This window comes from Melanostigma gelatinosum, assembly GCF_949748355.1.
Source record: "Melanostigma gelatinosum genome assembly, chromosome: 24".
Lineage (NCBI taxonomy): Eukaryota > Metazoa > Chordata > Actinopteri > Perciformes > Zoarcidae > Melanostigma > Melanostigma gelatinosum.
This window is the reverse complement of record NC_136657.1, coordinates 4,835,310-4,856,688: the sequence shown is the minus strand read 5'-3', so window position 1 is coordinate 4,856,688 and position 21,379 is coordinate 4,835,310. Positions and strand designations below refer to the sequence as shown.

General features: G+C 47.3%; 1 protein-coding gene across 1 annotated transcript in view; it reads left to right on the top strand.

Annotated features, from left to right (window-relative positions):
• Positions 1–21,379, top strand: part of LOC306797144 (receptor tyrosine-protein kinase erbB-4-like) — a 92,861-nt gene that overhangs the window by 56,749 nt on the left and 14,733 nt on the right. The window contains exons 15-19 of the mRNA XM_079296343.1: positions 188–232; positions 2,165–2,297; positions 7,782–7,904; positions 8,522–8,620; positions 11,319–11,504. Coding sequence (XP_079152469.1) covers positions 188–232; positions 2,165–2,297; positions 7,782–7,904; positions 8,522–8,620; positions 11,319–11,504 — 586 coding nt within the window. The remainder of the gene's footprint in view (positions 1–187; positions 233–2,164; positions 2,298–7,781; positions 7,905–8,521; positions 8,621–11,318; positions 11,505–21,379) is intronic.

Below are 21,379 nucleotides of genomic sequence, written 5' to 3'. Positions count from 1 at the left end.
CGCTTCCCCATGGGAACGCTTCTCCCCGTCATATTGACAAGCGGTCAGCCGTGCTCGTGGATCCAATCTTCCACAGGTCCCCGCCCGGTGACAGCTGAGCGACGTGGAAGAAAGACAACGCGAGGTTTACTCATAACCCGTCCCTGATTTAATGGGTGATCTCTCTTTGGTTTTGTCTGCCCTGCAGGTGCGTCGGGCCAAGACTCCAAGATTGTGTCGGGATGATGGACAGGTAAGAGATCTCAGGTTACACACTGGTGACGTGGGACTGGGAGAGTAGCATCAGACCCTGCCACTACTCATTAAACTCTCTCAGGATACTCATTAAAAGCAGACTGCAGACACTTTTTGAATCCTGTAATTGATGGAATGTTTTGCTCCGGCGTGAATCTCGTGGCCTAATTTGTGCCACTAGTAACATTTATTCAAATGTGTCAGTGGACTGTCGTTTTAATGATGAAAGAGAGTGAAAATATTCAGCTTTTTTTGTCATTCTAATGCTGCGATTACTAGATTACTGTACTACTTCTACTACTACAAGTAACCAAGTAAGCTATTACTCTTATGATAATATAAACGAATGGAAAATCAACAACAGCCAAGTACTGACCTTTCGCTAAGTCCAAGCCGTCGAATACAGACTGGCCAATCGTAGCGTGACATCGGCCAGCTCCACAGACTCTCATGCAATTGTTTTCCCATTTTCTCAATTTTTCCAGCTTGAGTTGATTTGCCGCGAGCGGTGGTTAATGACAAACATCTCGAAAACGTCCCGTTTCTAGCAGGCTCAGCAAAGGGTCAATTTAGAGAAAGACCTAATTAGCCTGAAGGCAAAACAGAACAGAACTTATTAAAAATGCCCATAAAAACAAGTGATCTTTACAGTTGGAGCAAACTCTAAAGAGTGTTGAACTCATTAGAATTCAGCCAAACCAGCACAGCCATTAAAAGGGGGTCTCGAGCTCCTATTTAACAGAGGAAATGAGACCTTTTTGTTATTTTCCCCTGGTAGGCTTCTGCTGAGTCACTATTCCCAGAGTTGTCCTTTTGCTCACAAGGTGGCATTATTTCCCCCGTCTCGTCTGGTGACCTCGCGTCGCTTGTTCTGCTGTAAACCCTTTCCTCCTAATTGGAGAAGTCCTCACCCTTGTCTCTCACCTGGTGCTGTCACACTCTCTGTGTCTTGTCCCCTTTCTCTTTGCTCCTATTTCTTCTTTTTTTTGCTTTTCATTCCATCTGTTTTAATTCCCCCCCCCCCTCTCTCTATTTAATTCATTCCAAACTGCTGGATTACTATTCACCACATGGCCGTATATCTCATTATGTCGAGACCCCGCAGCCCTCTTTGTAAATTCCAAGCCCTCCCCCTCCTTCTGTTTTGGCAGAATCGATCCGGCAAAAGCTGCGGCACCTTGCTCCACGGTACAAGAGTCTTCCATTAGCTGCTAATGGCCTTTACAAAGAAAAGAGCTTCGCACTTCAGGTATCGGGGTAGAAGCAGGTGTTATTTCGTTTCTATGCGGTTGTGTTCTCAAAAGATGTAGTGAAGATTCTGGCGAGAGGGTGAAATGGAATACGGATAGGAGGGGAAGGATAAAGGAAAAGAGAGTAATGGAAGGAGTGAGTGGTGCCACAACTGTAGTCACAAGTGCAAGAGCTATGTAAATGGCAAAAGCATTAGTGCCTTCGTTAGAGCTTTTAACTCCCAACCTTTAGGCTGGACTTGACTCCAGACGATTACGAAGCAGCTTGTGAAGGGTTGACGCCTTTCCATTCTCATTCCTTTGGAGCGATTTTCACATCTAACTTACAGCGTGACAACATGGTCGCGTTCTTTTTGTTGCTGAGCTTGCCTTGTTGTCTCGCGTACTCATTACAGACGGGAGAGAATGAGAATTGTTGAAACACTGTCGAAACGTATCGGAAATAACCGTGTGAGAGAGGCCCGATAGGGAGGGGTGCAGAGTGAAGAGAGCAGGAAAGCGGCAGCCTATCGAGCTGAAGAGTCCAGATTCTAAAAGCAGAGTGTTGAATCTGAAGTGGTGAGGATATTGTATTCGTACAGCAGGTTGGAGAATTCATCGGCATCTTTCCAAGTGCCTCTTTTGTTTTGTTTTTACGTTTCAGCAATGGTAATGTTTCTTCTCTTCCCTCGCCTCTGCAGGACACCGCTAATAGCAGCTGGCATCATCGGCGGCCTATTCATCATCGTCATCCTGGCGCTCAGCGTGGCCGTTTCTGTCCGACGCAAAAGCATCAAGAAGAAGAGGGCCCTGCGGCGCTTCCTGGAGACGGAGGTGAGAGGGGTCGAGGGTCACAACGACAACAAATCAGTTTCTGCCGCACATACGCGTCGCGGCACTTTTACTATTTCTTCGTTTATTTTTCTTTGAGGTTTCACATTTGGAGATTGGAGAATTAATTGCTCCATTTGCAACTCCAGGATGAATTGGTTAATGGCTTTGGACAATTACCGCAGTGTAATGAACTTCATTGATCCCAGAGAGGAAGTTGGGAATAGCTTCCTCAAAGAATCGTCCCCTGTTTTAAAAACTGAAGAAGGCAAAGTTTTAGTTTGCTTAATAAGCTAATCATATTATTTATATATTTCATTATTTTTGGGTGCGGGGTGTCCCACTTTCTTTGAGTTGGTTAGAAATCCTTTATCTCAAAGTTGCAGTGCACTTTTCCAGATGGATGCCAACCAAACCAGACTCGCACGCAAACCTTGAAACTTTAAACCTTGGCCATGGTACTTAGCCAAACCACGCATTGCGCAGAGGGTTTTAAAGTTATGCACGGCCATCGATCTGGCCTTGAAGGGGGTTCATTTGTGGGGAAGCATCAGACAGCGGAGTAGACTTTATATTCAAAGGAGAAAGTCAAAGATTGTGGCGCGGTGAGTGCAGGGTTTATGGATGCTCCGGTGGATCACCTTTGTGCTGCTACGACGCGCCATGTTTCCTGTGTGGTTATGTCATCGCCGCAGGTCGGCTGAGTGGCCTGGCCTATAGGAGTGGGGCAGGCTGCTTGTCAGTCTGCATTGGGATAATTTACAGGTAGAGGCTACAGTGCTATAGACAGCTGTCAGGCTAGAGACGGGAGTTGCAGGAGGGCGGCCATGGGCACTCTCTGCCTCATCCCAGCCACACACATCCATCTTAATTACCCGGGCCCTGTTCCGACAGCCTCTTGACCGGTAGGGAAGTCTTCAGTCCGAGCAGATTCGCTAATGTACTGTCACAGAGAAGGAGAGGCGGTGCAGGATCTTCTCGCCCCCGTTTGCATCTTGTAATATGTGCATTTCCACCGTGTGCATACACACAGAAACCGTTTACTTTCTATCTGAATGCTGTTTAAAAAAAAGAAACTGTGCTCCTTGCAGCCTGTATCACACTTTCCACAAACCTCTTTCTGGCTGATGAAACCTCACGATATGCTCTGGACGGCTGGCGAATGTGCACGGAGATCAAGCTTGTCTGGATGAGGGGGTTTGGGGACAGCGATGGTTCAGGGACACCCCCCCCCCCCCCCTATCTGCCATAGCTTTTTTAAACAGAGAGATCACCTCTTGTGTCAGACAGGAAAGCGATGCCTCCAGTGCACGCTGTCAGAACGTGATCTGAGCACTCAGCCGCCATTTCCATATCAAGGACACGTGTGAAGGCTGTGTTGACTCGCAAAATGCGCCACGACTTCATTTCTTTAACGTTGTCTTTGTTTTAATATTCTCTGCCTCTGTCTGTTCTCGCATCCTCACCTTCTATTTTTCCCTTTTGTGTTCTCCATTTTGATCTCTGCAAGTCCATTTATCCGTCTGTCTCCCTTGAGAATAAGCACTTTATTCTTCTATCTTTTTACTCTGTCATCCTGTTTTTGTTGTTTCTTCCCCTCTCTCTTTCACCTTGACAGAAACATAGACTTTGTAAAAAAAAAAAGAAAGGAAACAAAAAAAGCCAATCTCACACTGTGGTGCCTCTTAAAGAATCCCCTGAACATGAATTGCTTTGCTCGCAGGGAGCGACAGCACAAACAGCAGAGTCGCCCCACTGTTGCAGCTCCCAGGCCTTGAACTTTAACCCCAACCCAATAAAGCGGGACTAATGCACTTGGAAGGTCTTCTTCCAGCTGCTTTGTACAGACACGGGCCGTGCGAGTGTTTCAGCACCACAGGCTGTGGACAGCTCTCACGCTGCTTACGCGCTTCTCTTCTGCTTTCCCCCAAGAAGGATTTCAGCATTCAGGGGAGCTGGACAGCTCCCGTTGTTCGCCAAAGGGGCGGGCCCGGCTGAACGGAGGCATGGGATGTCATTACAAATGCATGCAGCACAGCCGGGCATTGTTGAAATACCCTGAACCTCATGTTAAATTTAATTCAAGGTCCCGGAGATTCAAAAGACACCAAATAATGGCATGTTGGATATCACAGAGAGCGTTTCTGTTCGGTATACGAGCCGAAAAAATGAAGCAGACACAAAACATATGCATTTATTATGAAACAGTCAAATGCATCAGGGAATTTAATCTTACAGGGACATTAAAGGCCATTTGACCTGCTTCTAGTTTCCCCGTGCAATGGTGGGTTATCATTACAGGCTTGTTTCCAGCGATGTCCGCCTGGTGCTGTAGAGCTCCAGTAATGCTCTAGAGTCTACGTGGTTAGCTGGATCAGGTCTGCCCCAGCCAATCGGGAGCTAATCAGGTGCAGGCACAGTAGAGAGTGCTCGGGCTCTTTATTTTCAGTCGCGGGCCCCGTGACTATATATACTTCAGGAAAAGAGCCTCGGAGAGAAGAAGACAACTCCAAGTCCTCAATTCCAGGTCTCGCAGAAACAGATTTCCACAAGAATTCATGTGTAGTAACTAAGAAGTGAAAGGCTGCTCTTCAAATGCAGATAGCGGAGGAAAAGTGCCGCTGGGATGGGCTCGCTAATACCAAAGAATGAATGCCCTTGCATACTGATAAGCACGCCTCCCCCGCTATCGTGTGCAAATGGCCTTAATGAGCTCACTCTGTGTCATTGTGGTGTCCAATGTAACCCGCGAGAATATTTTACTGGGCCATCAAGATATCCCAAATTGGAGACTAAGGATGGTGCAAATGTTCGGTTCTGTGACCTTACACGCCGTCAGACAGATCCTTCTGTCCTGCATTGTACCGTTTGTTTATTACACAGTAGAACCAAATCTCATGAGAGAATTTCACCACTATCAGGCCATTCCGACTATGGAGAGCATAACTTAATCATTTCCAGGAACAAATCCATATTTGGCACTTGGCATAAGTTCTGTATTTTGCAATAGACAGGAACGGTTGTCAAAAATATGAATCAAAACAAACGGATATCAGCCTTGTGTCACCTGATTTCAATTACACGATGCAGCGAATGTGGCATTCTGTGTGGGGGATGTCAACATTAAAGCCTGTGCCCGAGGGCTCGCAGTGCAACGGCGTGTCTGAGGACGTTGTTTACATATTCGATACGGAATAATTCTGTGAATGTATTCCTGCTCGCGGCTTGAGCATACTGCTCATTTGTCCAATGAAGCAGCCGAGTCCAGCGCACCGGTGAGGCTCATTTGGCAAAGGCAAGGTGCATTATTAGCCGGTAACTAAAGTGGCGTGGTGTGTGTGTGTGTGTGTGTGTGTGTGTGTGTGTGTGTGTGTGTGCGAGTGAGGACGAGCTCCAGAGAGTTGTTCAGGCCATGGGTGTGCATCTTAGTTAATAGACCTCTCCTCTCCTCCCCTCATCAGTCCGGCCCGGCTTCGTCCTAATGAAACAATAACAGCTACAGCCTGTCGCCATCTGCTCATTGGACTGCTCCATCACCTCCTCTCCTCCTCTCTCTTGCTGAATCTCTCCATTTCACTTGTTTTCAGCGTATGCGCCAGCAAATCAAATAATGCTCTTTGGCCTAATACAGCGCTGATGCGATGGATGTGGCAAAAGCTTGTCCTTCTCGCCGTCGATAAAGTCTGCAGTCAGTGTCCTTAAATGTTCGACATTCACAACCTGGCAAGAAGTTATTGTCATTTAATTGCCAATTTTTATGCGACAGTGCTCATTCGTCATTGTTGACATTTTAATCATCAATGTTAATGTTGTTTGTATCCTTTGTGTCTTTATTTAAACATATCATGTTGCTTTTTTAAGATTCAATATGTACTTTGCAGAGGAATGTCAAGGAGAATTGCTTAAAAACCCCTCCAGGGGCTCCAGGGGTATCTATCAATAACGGAGACATAGTTTCGCAGAACACCAATCAGAATTCAGCAGCATTTAAAAAAGTGCATGTGAGGCCAGTTGGCGGTGGCGGTTTTTGTCCCCGTCAATCAAATGTGATTTAAAAATGTGAGTAGCGATGAAGCAGATGAGCCGAGTTCTTGAGCGCTGAGCTCTTCTTGATTGTTGCTTATTTAGTTGTAAATATTGAATCTACTTGAGATTGTTCTCAGGGGCTTTAAGTACGCTTCTTTTAGAAAGTGGCACCGAGACCGAATCCTTTCTATGACCAGTAAAATCATTCGTTTCTTCTTTGTGCTATATTTCAGCACACATACAAGTTAATTGGTTCATTCCTGACCATGGATCGAGCATCTGATGAAAGACGATTTCACTTCGAGGTCCAGCAGTTCTGGAGCTTTTGATCAAACACACAGTTTGCCCAACAAATTGTCAAAGAACTGTTGGTGTTCAAGATGAATACGGTTTCAAGACACAGCAGACTAAGATGGAGGTTTTCACTGTTACACAATCCCTGAGTCATGCTCTCACTGCCACAGCGCCTCCTGTCATCTCATTCACTTCCCCTCAGTATTTATCCCTCGCTCTCCGTCCGCTAACTCCCTTCCTGCGGTGACACCTTACGCTGCGCCTCCAGGCCATCGGGGCCATAACAAACAGACATTAAACGACATGTCATTGCCGAGCTTGCGGGCAATGGCATCCATCCTGGCGGCCCCGGCGTTGCGATCCCCGGTCCTATTGTGCTGATGGTTTTATATCGCATTAAGTAAGTGTGCGGCTGATATATCGTCTCATTATATTGTTTGATGGCCGTGGCTGAGCTGGGTGATTATGCCGCTGATAAACCGCGGCGAATGAGGGACCCCGATAGGCTGATAGGCTCATTAAGACATGTATTGATCGGAGGCATTGACTTCTTGTGTGTGTGTGTGTAGGTGTGTGTGTGTTTTGTGGTCGGATATGTGCTTCCATCCCTAGTGTTTGATGTTGATGAGCGTGAATTTGCATGTGTTGTCAATATTTGTCTGCACTACATGCATGTAATCTGCATGTGTTCAGAGATGTGCACTACATGCTGCCATATTCGTGTGTGCGTGTGTGTGTGTGTGTGGCTCTTCCATCCCTCTGGCTCAGGTCTTTTCTCTGCTTGGTTACAGGTGCCAGCTCCATGCTCTTTTATATTTAGTAGCCGAGCGGCTAGTGGTGAGGCGGGTGGGTGGCCGGCCAGCTGCTGGGATCGCTGCTCGGCGTCCAGCCTGCGGAGGAGGCTCGTCATAACCTTGAATTGGAATTGGAATTGTTTTGTGTGTGTGCACTTCTCTTTCCAAGATCTCTTTGCTTATTATTTTAAAAGGGAGCGATCGCACCCCGAGGCACGCTCTTAAGAAATGTTTTGAGCATTCAGCGAAACAGAGGCACGCTTTTCAGCTTCTACAGCGAAAGACGAGAGGAATGTTTTTTCTGCTTTTCTCTTTTCGCACTAGAATAGGTGACGAACACACGAATAACAGTTTGCATGTGTGTTTTCGTCAGCTGGTGGAGCCCTTGACGCCCAGCGGGACGGCCCCTAACCAGGCTCAGCTGCGGATCCTCAAAGAGACTGAGCTGAAGAGGGTCAAGATTCTGGGTTCTGGAGCTTTTGGAACCGTCTACAAGGTCAGTGTGTGTGTGTGTGTGTGTGTGTGTGTGTCTGCGTCAAAGCACCCGCCATCCTTCACACGCTCCTGACTCAGATGTGGCCGCCCGCATTCTATCTCAAACAGTGGCAAGTCAGCTAGAAGGCGAGGAAGACACTCGAGAAGTTTCTTTCAAGTGGAAGCGTCCCTGCGTGACGATAAGCGTAAACATGTCCCTTTGTAGCAGCGTTCCCTGACAGACATGAGCCGAGGGCGGCTCAAGGGCCTGGAACAGGAACGGCTGTTCGCTTGCCAACTTCCCTGCCCTTGGCAGACTTATTCACGCCACCCCGAAACTCGGCAAACTCAGTGAATAAATCCGGCATTCTCTACCCCCAGCTTTACGTTCCTCTCTATTACTGTGCTGATGGGCCTATTTGCTTTTATCGCCATACTTTAATACAATTAATCTGCATACATAGTGAAACATGAATTTATCGCCATGTTATGATCCAAAGCTCTGCGCTTGGGTCTATTCCGGCACCATATACGGTGAGTAGAAGTGTTTCATCTTTTATTTTAATTTGAGGAATGAAGCGCCTCGGCTGTGGGTGTTGACTGAGACTGTGTTTATGGGGGATTACTTGTGTGTTTCAGGGCATCTGGGTCCCGGAAGGTGAGACGGTGAAGATCCCCGTGGCTATTAAAATCCTCAACGAGACCACGGGCCCCAAAGCCAACGTGGAGTTCATGGACGTGAGTGTTTATATGGCGGCGGCTCGGTGTTCGAGACCTGCCCGAGCCTGTGTCACTCTGATTGTGCATTCGCCGATAAATCCTTACGAGAGTACCATCTCAGTCGGAGACGGTAATAACCCTAACTCCACTGTGCCGTACAGCCAGGCGTGTATTGAACGAGACTCTATTAAAAAACAGCACTTGTTTATGAGATATGGCTTTATTGGAATCCAGGAGCGACAGAGGAGGAGGGAGGGAACAAGCATGGGAAGTTTCCAACTCTTCCTGCCTTATCTTCGTCACCTCTCTCCTCTGTCCTTTCTTCCCCTCTTCCTCCCTCTTTTACCCATCTTTCCTTTCACACCGCAGTTTACTTATCACCAGGTTTTGCAAAAAGGATGGTAGTTCATCCTCAATATTGTTTTGGATGTTTGCCCATCTGTTTAAATCTTCTGCAGCACTGCATCCAACTTCTTCCAACTCCATCTTTTCTTCTTCTTCTTCTTCTTCTTCTTCTTCTTCTTCTTCTTCTTCTTCTTCTTCTTCTTCTTCTGCTTCTGCTTCTACTTCTGCTTCTGCTGCTTCTGCTTCTGGTCCAGCATCTCAGAAACATAAATCTGTGGGTGTTAAGACATTGGTCAGACAAAACAAGCCTATGGAACATGTCGCCTTGGACTTTTTCATAGGCCATAAATTACAGTGAATTGCCGTGTGACTGAAACAAGATGGCTGTGCTTCCATCTTTTATTTCCCTTTCTGCCCTTTTTTTAATCTTCTATTCTCTCCCTGCATCTTCCTTCCACCTCCCTCCTCTCCCTTCTTTCCCTCCCTTCCTCTTCCCCCTGTTTCTCCCAGCGGGGGGCCTCTGTCCATCCAGAGCCAATGTGCTCGGCCTGCCGGCTTGTTAAACAGCAATCTAAAGGCAGGCTCACGCCTCGCCGCTGGGAAACTGGCCACTGGAGTGCCAGCTCCAAAACACACTCCGAAAATCCACACACATAAACACCAATCACCAAACGGCGAGCACTTTACAACAAAAGGCTCCCCAGGTGGTGGCGGCCTTGTATGCGCGAGCTGCAGGCTGATTTGTTTGTGTTGGCAGAAATGTGAATTTTGAGTGAGCGGGTTGATTATTCCATGTGAAATGCAAAAGCCTAATATAGCGCACTAAATTAGTGCATATCGATGCAGACACACACTTTCACGTGTGTGTATGCGTGTGTGAGGGGGAGTAAGCAAGTGAGCTAGATTGGAGAGGCGGGTCAGCCGGCAGTAATGGAGGTCAGCGCTCAGGGAGACCAAAACCAAAACACACACACACACACACACACACAAGACCTCGTCATGTTTGCACCGGGAGTGGAGCGCCGGTGCAAACGTATAGCCAGACATGGGTTACGAGTCGCGGGTCTTTTGGGATCACAGCGAGAATAAAAGCGCTTCTTCTCCTTTCTGTTACACACACACACACACACAGGTGTCCTCCTTCGCTCTTCCCCTCCCTCCCGCCTACTTCCTCCCTTCATCCCGAGGTATGCATTTTATGAAGTGGAGATGTAGTGGCACTACCTTGGGCTGCGAGACTCTGTTTAAATCAGGCCACTGATGGTGCCAAAAGCCTCTCTACGGCCTATTGCCCCCCCCCCCCCCTCTCTCCTGTTTAGAATTAATCTACTCACACCTACACCGCCACCACTCTCCCCTCCAAGCTCATTCTTCAGCACCTGAATTTGAAAAAGGCACGTCATCTATATATCAACTGCCCCGGGGGCCGAGCCTGGATATACACCACCTCCTCCTCTTCCTCCTCCTCCTCCTCCTCCTCCTCCTCCTCCTCCTCCTCCTCGACCGTTTGCCTCGCGCAGACACAGCAAGAGGGAGTGCAACTGTGTCCTTGAGTGTGCGAGCGTGGAGTGTTTCGGAGAGCTGCCAAGAGAGTGTGTCCACATGCGAGAGCGTGCGAACGAGAGAGGCAATAGGAGACGAGGGGGGAGCGACTGAAGTGAGCGTTTTGAAGCAGCGACTCCGGGTTGCAGCTTCTGCTCAGCCATAATGCACGTTCACGCCGGCCACGAGTACCAGCCCTCGCCTATCATAACACTTCATCACCACCACACATCCTTCTGCTTGCGGCGCCGCAATAACAATTACCCGCCGTTGAGTCCCAAATGTTCAAAACCTCTTCGGCCATCTGCCGCAGGAAGGGATGAGAGAGATGAGACGGCAAATGCATTTTGCACGCCATATCAAAGTGGGGAGAAAGCCTTTGACATCAGACACGCGGTGACTCTCGCTCGGCGGTGTAACGGCTAAGAACCTCTGTGTTTCATGCATGTTCAAATATACATGAAAAGGGCTGCGTTTGTGCAGCTTTGAAGGGGATTTCTGCAGGATTGTCTCGCACAGTGGGAATACTCTGTGGACAGATGCTTTGCATGCAGATATAGTCATCATTCCACAAGTCTAAATTCATGCATCGAACTCCAGCTGCAGAAGGAAGTCGTATCCATGGGCAATAGATGCAATAGACTCCCAAGGCGCATTTTAGCAAGAACGTCCGATCACCAAGCTTGAAGTTCAGTCACTGATTATACAGATTACTCTGTTTGCCACAGTTGATAAATTATGTTTTGGGAAACAGAGGACGAACTGAAATGCAACAACCTTCTTAGTCCCTCTTTGTCCCGCTTCCCCCCCCCCCCCCCCTCTCACCCAGGAGGCCCTGATCATGGCCAGCATGGAGCACCCCCACCTGGTGCGTCTGCTGGGCGTCTGCCTGAGCCCCACCATCCAGCTGGTCACCCAGCTCATGCCCCACGGCTGCCTCCTCGACTACGTGCACGAGCACAAGGACAACATCGGCTCGCAGCTGCTGCTCAACTGGTGTGTCCAGATCGCCAAGGTAAGAGACGGCGGTCCGGTCAGACGAGACGGGGGACGTGGCTGCTGCTGCACCGTATACGTGTTGGCAGGTGTGAGGGTTGTAATAGATATTTGTGTTAATGTTGCGTGAGCTTTTCTTTTCCCCCTCAAGCCAGAATGTGACGGATGGTGACACGTAGAATTTTGCAGAGACGTGATATTATTGTCCGTTCCAAATTCTTATTTCAACAGCGTTTCAAAACGGTGTCGTGCTTTCACCATGTGTCTGATCTCAGTCACTTTTTCTGTTTTTTCTGTGGCATTGTGTCAAGATCTCTGCAAAATGTGAGCTGCAGTTTTGCGATACGGTCTATTGTTGTTGACTTCTGAGTAATAATCTCCTCCAGTTCACCCCCGTTGATCCTAATTATCCTCACTGCTTGACATGCTGATCACTTCCACAACCCTTCACAGTGACACGGAGGGCCACTGACGTTGTTCCGCAGCAACATGCCTAGTTTGCTTTGAACTCCGTCTTAGAGGAGCATCAACACGCATTATTCTCTCGGGGGGGAATGAGTGACGGCGCCAGGAATCAACTAATTAAACACCCCTTCTCTGCCACACAAACAAAAATCTGCGCCCCGGATTCGTCGAAAACAGCAGTAGGGCTCGAAATAGTGTGTGTGCTTTTTGCTTACCCAAAAAGAACATTCCTGTTTTCTTTGCAAACGAAGTCTACACGCAGCCAGACTGCTCCACTGCTGAGTTATAACTCTGGGATGGCAGTCGGGTGCTATTACATGATGTGCAGGCATCTGCTGTGACACAGAGACCCCCCCCCCCCCCCGGGCTGATTTACCGCTGGCACTGATCAGCCTGATAGGATTTTAGACAAAACAACAACTGTTAATATTCGACGAGATTAGTTTTCGTGCCGTTTTGCTAATGTGTGTTGTGAAGATGGACGGTTCTTCCCAATGAGCTTTCAGCTCCCTGCTTCCAGTGCATCTACAATTGCAGTCAGTCATTTTTTTTACTGGTCAAACCAAATACTTCGTGTGTTGCTTTCCTGCAGGCCACTGATCCATTCACCACAACGGCATTATGTTAAACAATTTCCCCCGTTGCAACGGAAGCACAGAGGTGACGCCGCTTCACTTGTGTTAGTTATTCATAGCTTTGTGCCTCTTGAGCATATTGAATAGCTCCCCGATATCACGGAATGCTGTGTTCCTGTGATCGCGGCCCCGCTGAAGTGACACTAAATTACACAGAAATGAGGCATAGAACTCCCCGTCACATTCAAGGTGACTGGGACAAATTGCCTCCGGGGATTTTCCAAACATGCAGTCACACAGTTGTGGCGTTCATCCGATCCCTGATCAGATAAATTACCAGGTGTGGGCGAGGGAGCCCTGGATCAGCTGGGACCAGCTTAACAGAGATGCATATATGATGTCGGTAAAAGAAAGTGTAGTGCGTCACATCTGGAGTTTAAGACCGTGTTGAGATCTCAGCTGTTTGTAAGACTTCAGACGAGCTCCTTACAAACAGTCAACCCGTAAATTGCGTGTTCGTAAATGACCCGCTGTGCCGTCGTTCAGAAAATGTCCTCTTCGTGAGTCGGACTATTGGAATTGATTCATACTGGTCATCGTTAAAGGCAATATATCTGTCTAAGTCGGGGATGAGCGCTGTGGTTTCACGGGGTGGGGGGGGGGGGTTATTGTGGGAGGTCTTAACCCTTTATTTCCCCATGATGGATGATTCCCAAGAGCATGGGGAGCAGGTTGCTTAAGCTGGTACTTATTGCCGTAATTGGATTCGATTTCACCTGTGGCGGCAAGAGGGGAAGTGTCAGTTTCTTAGTGGTTCCATAAGTGAGGAAGAGCAAGAGGGAGTATTATTCACAACCTTTCCTCGACCCCCGCACGGCACGGCGACATCCAGCGCTGAAGAAGTTTGATTGTGATCCACTGCAAGAACTGCAGTTCCGTCTCGTGGCTGCGTGGAGAGTGTGGATGAAGGTGCTTGAGTGATTGATTGGAAATCAAAGACTTGATGATTAGTTTCCATCGAGTGGATTTGGGAATCAAATCAGTGGAGTCTGTGTGGTTTATTTCCCTGCTATCCTTTCCATTATTGCTTCCATTTCTGTCAATATGGAGACGCATCTCTCAGGATTACACGTGTAACGTCATTATTTTCATTTGTTTAGAGTATAGAGTATTTATTAGGGCTTTACAAAATTCCATGGCAGTCAATCCAATAGTCCAACTGGCCATCCTGAGAGCCATGTCGCTAGCGGGGCTAGAAACTGCGCCAAACTGCTCATGGGTGGATTTGATTAAATGCTGATTCCACTCCTTACTGATACAGCCATGTGTTCCCAGTTACAGCAGGGAGTCCATTTAGCAGCATGTGCTCCAGACCGGTCAACCCGAGCACACGGGAGTCGAGCTAAATGCTCACAGCATTAAAGCCAGAAAGCTTGTTTCTTCTGTTTTATTAGCCTCATGGATCTTCCATCACGTGGCCCCGAGCGATTTTTTTCAAGCCAGAAAAAGACAGTCTCTGCGGTGTGTCCGTGAGCAGTAACCTGTCTCCCCATTCGCCTCGGTGTGTATCCGAACACGTGCCTGTGTGTGTTTGGGCATGTGAGCCCAATAAATAACTCGGAGCCCTCTTCTCTGAGGGATCTTTTCACTCTCAAGGTAATGATAGGGAGCCTGTCCTCCAGGATAAACAGCATCCTTACGAAGAGACACAATTTTCTAGCAAAGGGGGAAATCATTTTCCCTTGGTCTTCAGTTGGCTTTGAAAAGTATGTTGTTAAGATGGAGGAGAGAATAAAGGAGGTATTCAACTAAATAACACAGAGAGAGTAAAAAAAAGATCTTTACAGAATTCTGAGGGCCATATGATGAATGACTGAATGAATGAATGAATTTTATTTGCGCTTAACAGAGCAGACATTTAAAAGCATAAAAAACACAATGTGACCCTAGGGTCAATACATTATATACACAGAGAAAGGTAAAAAATAAAAAATAAAATAATAAAAAATTAAATAAAAATGTAAAACATATTTTAAGAGCAGGTCTGGGACATGGGTTTGTAGTGGATACATTTACCAAAGTACTTTATGTTATATCGTATATTGTGAGTACCGGTAGAGGAATTATTGAGGGGCTTTATTTAAAGGAATAGTTGGGAGCCAGCACCCAGTTAGCTTAGCTTAGCATAGATACTGGACACAGGGGGAACAGCTAGCCTGGCTCTGTCCAAAGATAGCAAAATGCTGCAGGCTCAGTCAGATGTTGTTACTTTCAGACACAGGCTAGCTGTTTTAGCTTAACTTTATGCTATGCTAAGCTAGGAAAGCTAAACTAACTGGTTGTCAGGTCCAGCTTCATGTTAAACAGACAGAAATAAGATTGAAAAAAGTATTGTTTTCCTTTGAGTAAAAGGAGCAATCCCATAATTACGCGATAACAAAAGTCAGGAAATCTACAATTTCAAAAGGTTTCAACAGCATACAGTACTTGATTACCAAAACTATTCATGAGTAATGCAGCTTGGGTTTCCTCCTCCATCCTCCAGCGGCAGTAAATATTGTCGATAATGAGGGAAACGTCAAGCACTTTGAAGAATGGCGCCGCAATTTTGGGCGAGACTCGACAGTAAACACAGAGAAACATCCTCCTTGCCGTGATCATTGCTCTCCATTGCGACGAGATCATTACTTTGCTGTTTATAATTGCGCTCCATAGCCTCCAATTCAGTAGCGAGACAAGGGAAACCGTTTTCCCATTTCGCCATAATGTTGTGGCAATTTGCCAATCCACCCCCCCCCACCCCCCACCCCCCGCCACCATCGCCAGAACAGCACAAACACCCCGCCGTGTGTGGGCTCTGACCCGGGCAGGTGACCGCTGCGCCGCAAATGGATTGGCCAAGGCCTGTCGCCAGGCAGTGACTCTTCATCACTGAGTGTTTTGGGCATTGAGATAATGGCCCCCATTAATCTCCAGCCACACTCAGGGCTGCCCCACTCCCACTGCCACACACAATGACTGGCGCTCGCATAGCAGCACACACGTTCACATTGTACAGGACACACGCAGAGGTCTCTTTGGATCCGTGCCAATGGCCTCTAATTTATTCGTCTCCATCTTTCCTTTCCTTTGTTTTTTCTCCTTTCCTATCTTTTTCTTTTGTTCCCTTCCTTTACGTCGTGTCAGGTGTGTTGTGTCTTTTCATTTTCTTTCCTCTTTTTGCCTGTACTGCCCTTCCCTTTTATTCCGCTTCTTTCCTTTCCTCTCCTCACCTAGCATATCGTTTTCTTCCTCTTTTTTCTTTTCTCTTCTTCCGTTCTCTTTTCTTCCTGTCTCATCCTTTCCTCGTCTCTCCTCCATCCACACATGCTACGTCTCCATCTCTGCCCATTTCTCAGTTTCCATGGTGGCCATGTGCTCGCTCATGTTTATCGGAGGTCAAAGTTCACCCTACATCTCCTTCTACATTACCCACTCCAGGCCACACATCCTCAAATGGTTGTGTGTGTTTGCACAGTTGACGAAAACTAGGGGAAAGAAATGACCTCGTTCTCCAACTCTTCCTGCGTCTCCCTCTTGTCTCCATCTTCTCTTTATCACTCACTAACTGATTCTCTCTTTCCCTCTCTCACTCTCTCTCACACACACAGTACAGAGTATTTCTTTTCATTAGGTTTTGGATTATTAATGGTATAATTAGGTTTGGGATGTATTTTAATGAACAAATCAATCACTGAATTAAATATGGGATCGGAACTGAGTGTATGCAGGGCTATGGGAGTCTTTTAATTTGCCTCCCCTCTCACAGTCTCTCTCCTCCGGCTCAGTATAATGAAAGTAAAATAGATTCGGCAAGTCGCTGTCCTGCCGGTGAAATGATTGGCTTTGACAGCGAAGTCTGGGCTGGACGAGGGTCTTGATTGTTTGTTTTTTTGGGCGGGTGGCTGCTTGACGGGGGCTGGTAATCTGAGCCACATTCAGGCATTCGCTCGGCGAGCGGTGAGGGAGTGGAGCGCCTCGTATAAACATACCCACGGGCGAACTCGTGGACTGACGTTAGCAAGACATGCCCTGCAGGGAGACCCTCCAGTTAGAGCAGCGCTCCGGTGTCATGGCGGCCCTGGATGACGTTTTACAGATCGACAGTGCTAATGATGGCGCTGGACACCGACCTCCAAACATGTCTCCCACTGTGAGCTGAACACTTTGGTTCCTACCTCCTTGCTCCTTGTGGCACCCCAAAGATGTATCTCTTTCTCCAGCACATTGTTCCTTGTCTTTGTCTTGTATAGATTGTCCTCGTACATCTTGAGAGCATCTCTTTGCCCCTCATTGAGAAACACTATAGCCAACTGCCTGCCAGGGCCCCCTGAAGACACACCGTGAGGCATGCTCAGGAAACCCCCAGAGATCCTCTTGGAGCTCCTCAGAAGAGTCAGGCGCACACATGCGTATTTGCATATGAAAGATTTCACAGAAAGATGCCGTGAATACATTTCTGTTTCCAAACAGCGCACTGTAGTGCAGATATCTGTGCTTGTTGTCGTCCTGAGAATGTGAATGCAACAGAGCAATTAGCTAAAGAGCGACGAAAACATTCTGCCATGCGCTGAAAGGCAATTAGGCAATTATGATTAAGAGTGGGACAATAACATGACTCCTGTCAACAGCGGTTGATGAGCGAACGCGATGCAGCCTGGAGGTGAAACCTATTTTCCTCCTTATTTGTCGTCGACAGGTTGAAACATGTGTAGTGTGTTGGAGAACGTGAGAACCAACGTTTCAGTGTAAGGATGGATACCTTTATCCACGTGCTCATGTCGAATGCAACTATTGGGTGTAAAAAAAAACAATCCCAACTCAAGCACTGCTTAGCTGTTTCCAGACCTTTTGAATGGTCTTCTTCAGCAGATGGAGCTGAAAGGTGACACGTTCTTGTTGTGTTGGCTTACAAGTTGATACTTGAGCTTGGAATTAGTCATTTGATAAAACAGTTGCAACTCATGGCCCTCTTACTTGCTTTTTTTTCTGTTGCTTCAAGCTGCAGTGGCCAATACTGTTTCATTATAATTTTGGTTGGAATAGTTAATATTAACCCTTGCAAAGCCAACGCGGAGAAGAACTCCTGAAAGTGCTGTGGATGAAACAGAGTGTAATGCATACATATATAGTGCTTTTAAACAGTAAGCATCCATGATGTATACAGTACAGTGAATGATTGATGTGTTCAGTGCCACACTATACATTCACTTTATTCCAGTCTGTATTTTCTACTAAAACAAATACTAAGTTAGAGTGAATTTAATACCGTCAGCAGGCTCTATGGTATAGTGATCCATGTTCAGCACTTCACTTCCCGGGGGCTTCATTAATAATGCAGTCCCACAATTCTTTGCATCTGAGAGCTTGTCGGGAGAGCACATCACGCCGTGATTACCAAACAGTGCAACCCATAATACTATTCTACGTCGTAAAAAAAAACCCCAAAACCAACTAATGTGCACCCTGAGCAGTTTTCCCCTTTCTCCAAACACGTTCACAAATTCCTCCGCACACACACACACACACACACACAGACCAGTCCCCAGGAGTCCGCACATGTCCCTGCTGATGCAACAAAACGAGGAGATAGGGTGGAGGAAGAGCGCGAGGTGATGAGGAGGAGAGCTTGAGGTGGAGGGATAAGCCCCCCCCGGGTCTTTCTAATTATCTGGAAGGATCAGCAGTGCTCAAGGATGCATAAGGGGAGGGATTTGACTGCCAGATCCACTGGGTGGGAAGGCCTGATTGGATCGGTCACCTCTCTCCGCACACACCCGTTACCGGTGATGCCAGAAGCCGAGAGCCGAGGCTCATTAGCCGCAGACGTATGCACGGCGGCAGATGAGCGGCGGCGGGAATTCGCGGCGGTTCTGCTGCAACTCGGTTTCTGTCATCTGCTCACTGCCTTTTCTTCCATTATCAAGTCCTACAAATGTAATTTTCAGAAAACAAGAAATTCCGCCTGCGTTCCGGTTTGATTTGGTGCAATTAAGCTTCCATTTTCTACATAATAACAGACATGTTGTGAACAAACAAAGGGAAATTATACTCCTTTGTGTGCCCACATGCAATCGTGAGCCCGAATGCTGGTCGAATCATGTCCGACGGCTTCTCGGCGTGATAATAACATTATATATTATTCTAACATAGCGTCTCACTGTCACAGCAAGTAGTGGGCAAATTACAGGCGTCAGCGTGAAGGTTGTGCGTAGGCCTATAGCCATGGTGCTCAGTAGATTGAACTAAGGATCAGATCTCTTCTTTGTTTCTTTTTTTCTTCTTCTCCCTCCTCTCTGTTTGCTTCACCTGTCGACCTCCGAGGCTGCTGAGCTGTCGATGAGACCCATCATTACCGTCCTCACCCACAGGCACCCTCCAACTTCACAGGATCTCGCTTGAGCGCAGATAATTGATGCTTGGGACAGCGTCGTCACCCAGAAAAGGACATTTAGCCGCATCGCTGCAAATGTCCTCTTTTGTCAGAGCTCATCATCGACTCGATATGGCCAGAAGTGCTTTGTTTTGGTTCCCGGTTAACTTTTAAGGGATTGCAACTTTACATCAGCGTCTTTCCTCGAAAGACCGTGAATTCATCTCGCTGATCAAGTTGCTGTTTCCTCCTTTATAATTCCACTGCAGCAGCCCAAAAACGATTGACATTTGCTCATGTAAATTTGCCAGCAGCGGTCTTTTATTGCCTGCACAGTGACATTTCGGATGGATCCGTATGTCCCGCAGGGGAGTTGAGATCATGGCGACAGAGCTTGGATAATTTTACATTCGCTTCCCTCTCTTGAGGTGGAGGGAATTAAGAACGAAAGCAAGCACGCACTGATCATTGTCGTGCGACATTGTATTTAAACTCCCTCAGAGGGGTCGCAAACCTCGCGTTATCGCTCACAGATGCGCACACACACACACTCATAAACACACTCTGCTCAGGTTGCTTTTTTTGCTGCTCTGTGGTTCCCAAACGGCTGAATGCGTAGTAAATGGGCCTGTAGCCCGACAGCTGCGCCACTAGGAGCCGTCGTTATATATGTCACATTATGTCACGTTCAGCTGAGTCGTCCATTAGCCGTCCAAACCATCCGGTGACGCACTTTGGAGCTTATTGCTTTCTTATTGCTTTCTTTTCTTTATGCAAATTGCTCCGTGCTGAACCGAGATGTGAGACGTGAGATGTGTTTCAGAATGAAATCTGTGTGAGTATTCACCTGATTAGAGAGAGCAGCATCTGGACATTGACTGGCTCATTCGTGCACACACACACACACATGCTTTGGGGACCGCCAGCTCGGTGGGGAATTCTGTCTCCGGCGCGGCACACAGCGCGTGACAGACGACCACCTGCACCACCTGAGCGGGCCCATTGTGCACGCTCCTTATCGCACCGGTCCCGGTTCTCGGCGTGCGGACAGTCCCACATTGCTCACATTGTTGCTGCCTGGGGGTTTCAGCGTGGGGGTGGGGGGGGGGGGGGTACACCACATGCGGCGCTCTTATCACTCCCTCTGGAAACAGACACCTCACCCCTCTGGTTCCTGTACCAAACTCAGTGTGCATGCCTTTAATTTCCACCTTCTCTTGACATGAATTCGCAAATAAACTGCATAGCTTATGGATACGGCGTTTCTACCCAAGTGTTGTGCCCTGCAAACAATTGACCCACCGATGGTTCCTGGAAGAGCATGTTGCCTGGCAACAAAAACCGAACAGTCTTTCTGAATAGCTATTTCATGTCAGTGTGAAGCTCATGTTGGCAATATCACAGACAAACACCAGATCCGCCGAAGACCTGAGTTGAATTTATCACCTGCTGTACTCCATCACGTCCGTCTGCCTCTTTCTCCACTTACCGTCTAACTGCTCGCCTTTAAACGCAGCATCTTTTTATTCTGAACTCATGTAAACAGGCTAACCCACCATCCAAATTCAGGATTCAGTTACTTTTTCCGAGGTGGATTATGTGCCATTTTGGAGCATCAAGGTATGCGTAAACGGAAATAAACGACTTTCTGGCCTCTTTTTGGTGCTCCTTACGGCATTTGAAAGATTCAGAAAAACAACCAATCAGAGCAGGGGACTCTCTCACGCTGCTGTCCGATCAAACTGTCAAACGGCAGCTCTGATCAAATACGTCTCACCTCAAATGTTTTCCAGAAACATATTTCCGTGAGATGCTTAGCTGTAAAATGTGAAAGTTTGCATCATTTTACGGCTAAAAAGTAACTGGAATATGTTTCTGAAAACATTTGAGGTGAGAAACAGGCAACAGAGCAACAGAATAAAAATCGGATTTTCTTTTTTTTTGATTATCTGTCTCATATACTACTGTCAGGATGTGGTGACAGTTTGAGCGAATATGCCAAAAGACTTTTTTATCAAAGGTACCAACTATAGCGTTGACATTGTATTTTAGCTCATTTTTCACGACCTGTCAAGCTGTCATACAGAAAGAAAAGTTTTCGCTTCAATAAGTTTGAAAAATTGTCTCTTTCATAGGTACAAGTTCTGGTCGAATGCAATGCTACACCCTTGAAATCTCCGCGCGCTGACTGCCGCCTTGTTTCTCTTTTCCCCCGGTGACGTTCCCCCGAGGTTGAATGTCGCAATTTCACCGGTCGGTCTCACGGTGTCACAGACTTTCAGATGCACTTCTGTTAAGTCCACAAGGGCTTAGGCCTGTCTCGCTGCGAATTCAGCGAGTGCTTAAGGGCTCTTGACGTGAACTTTAGGAGCCTTTGTGCAGATAGTTAGCGTTTGCAAACCTGCCGACTTTCGAAAAGAACTTGAGCATAAGTTACCGCTG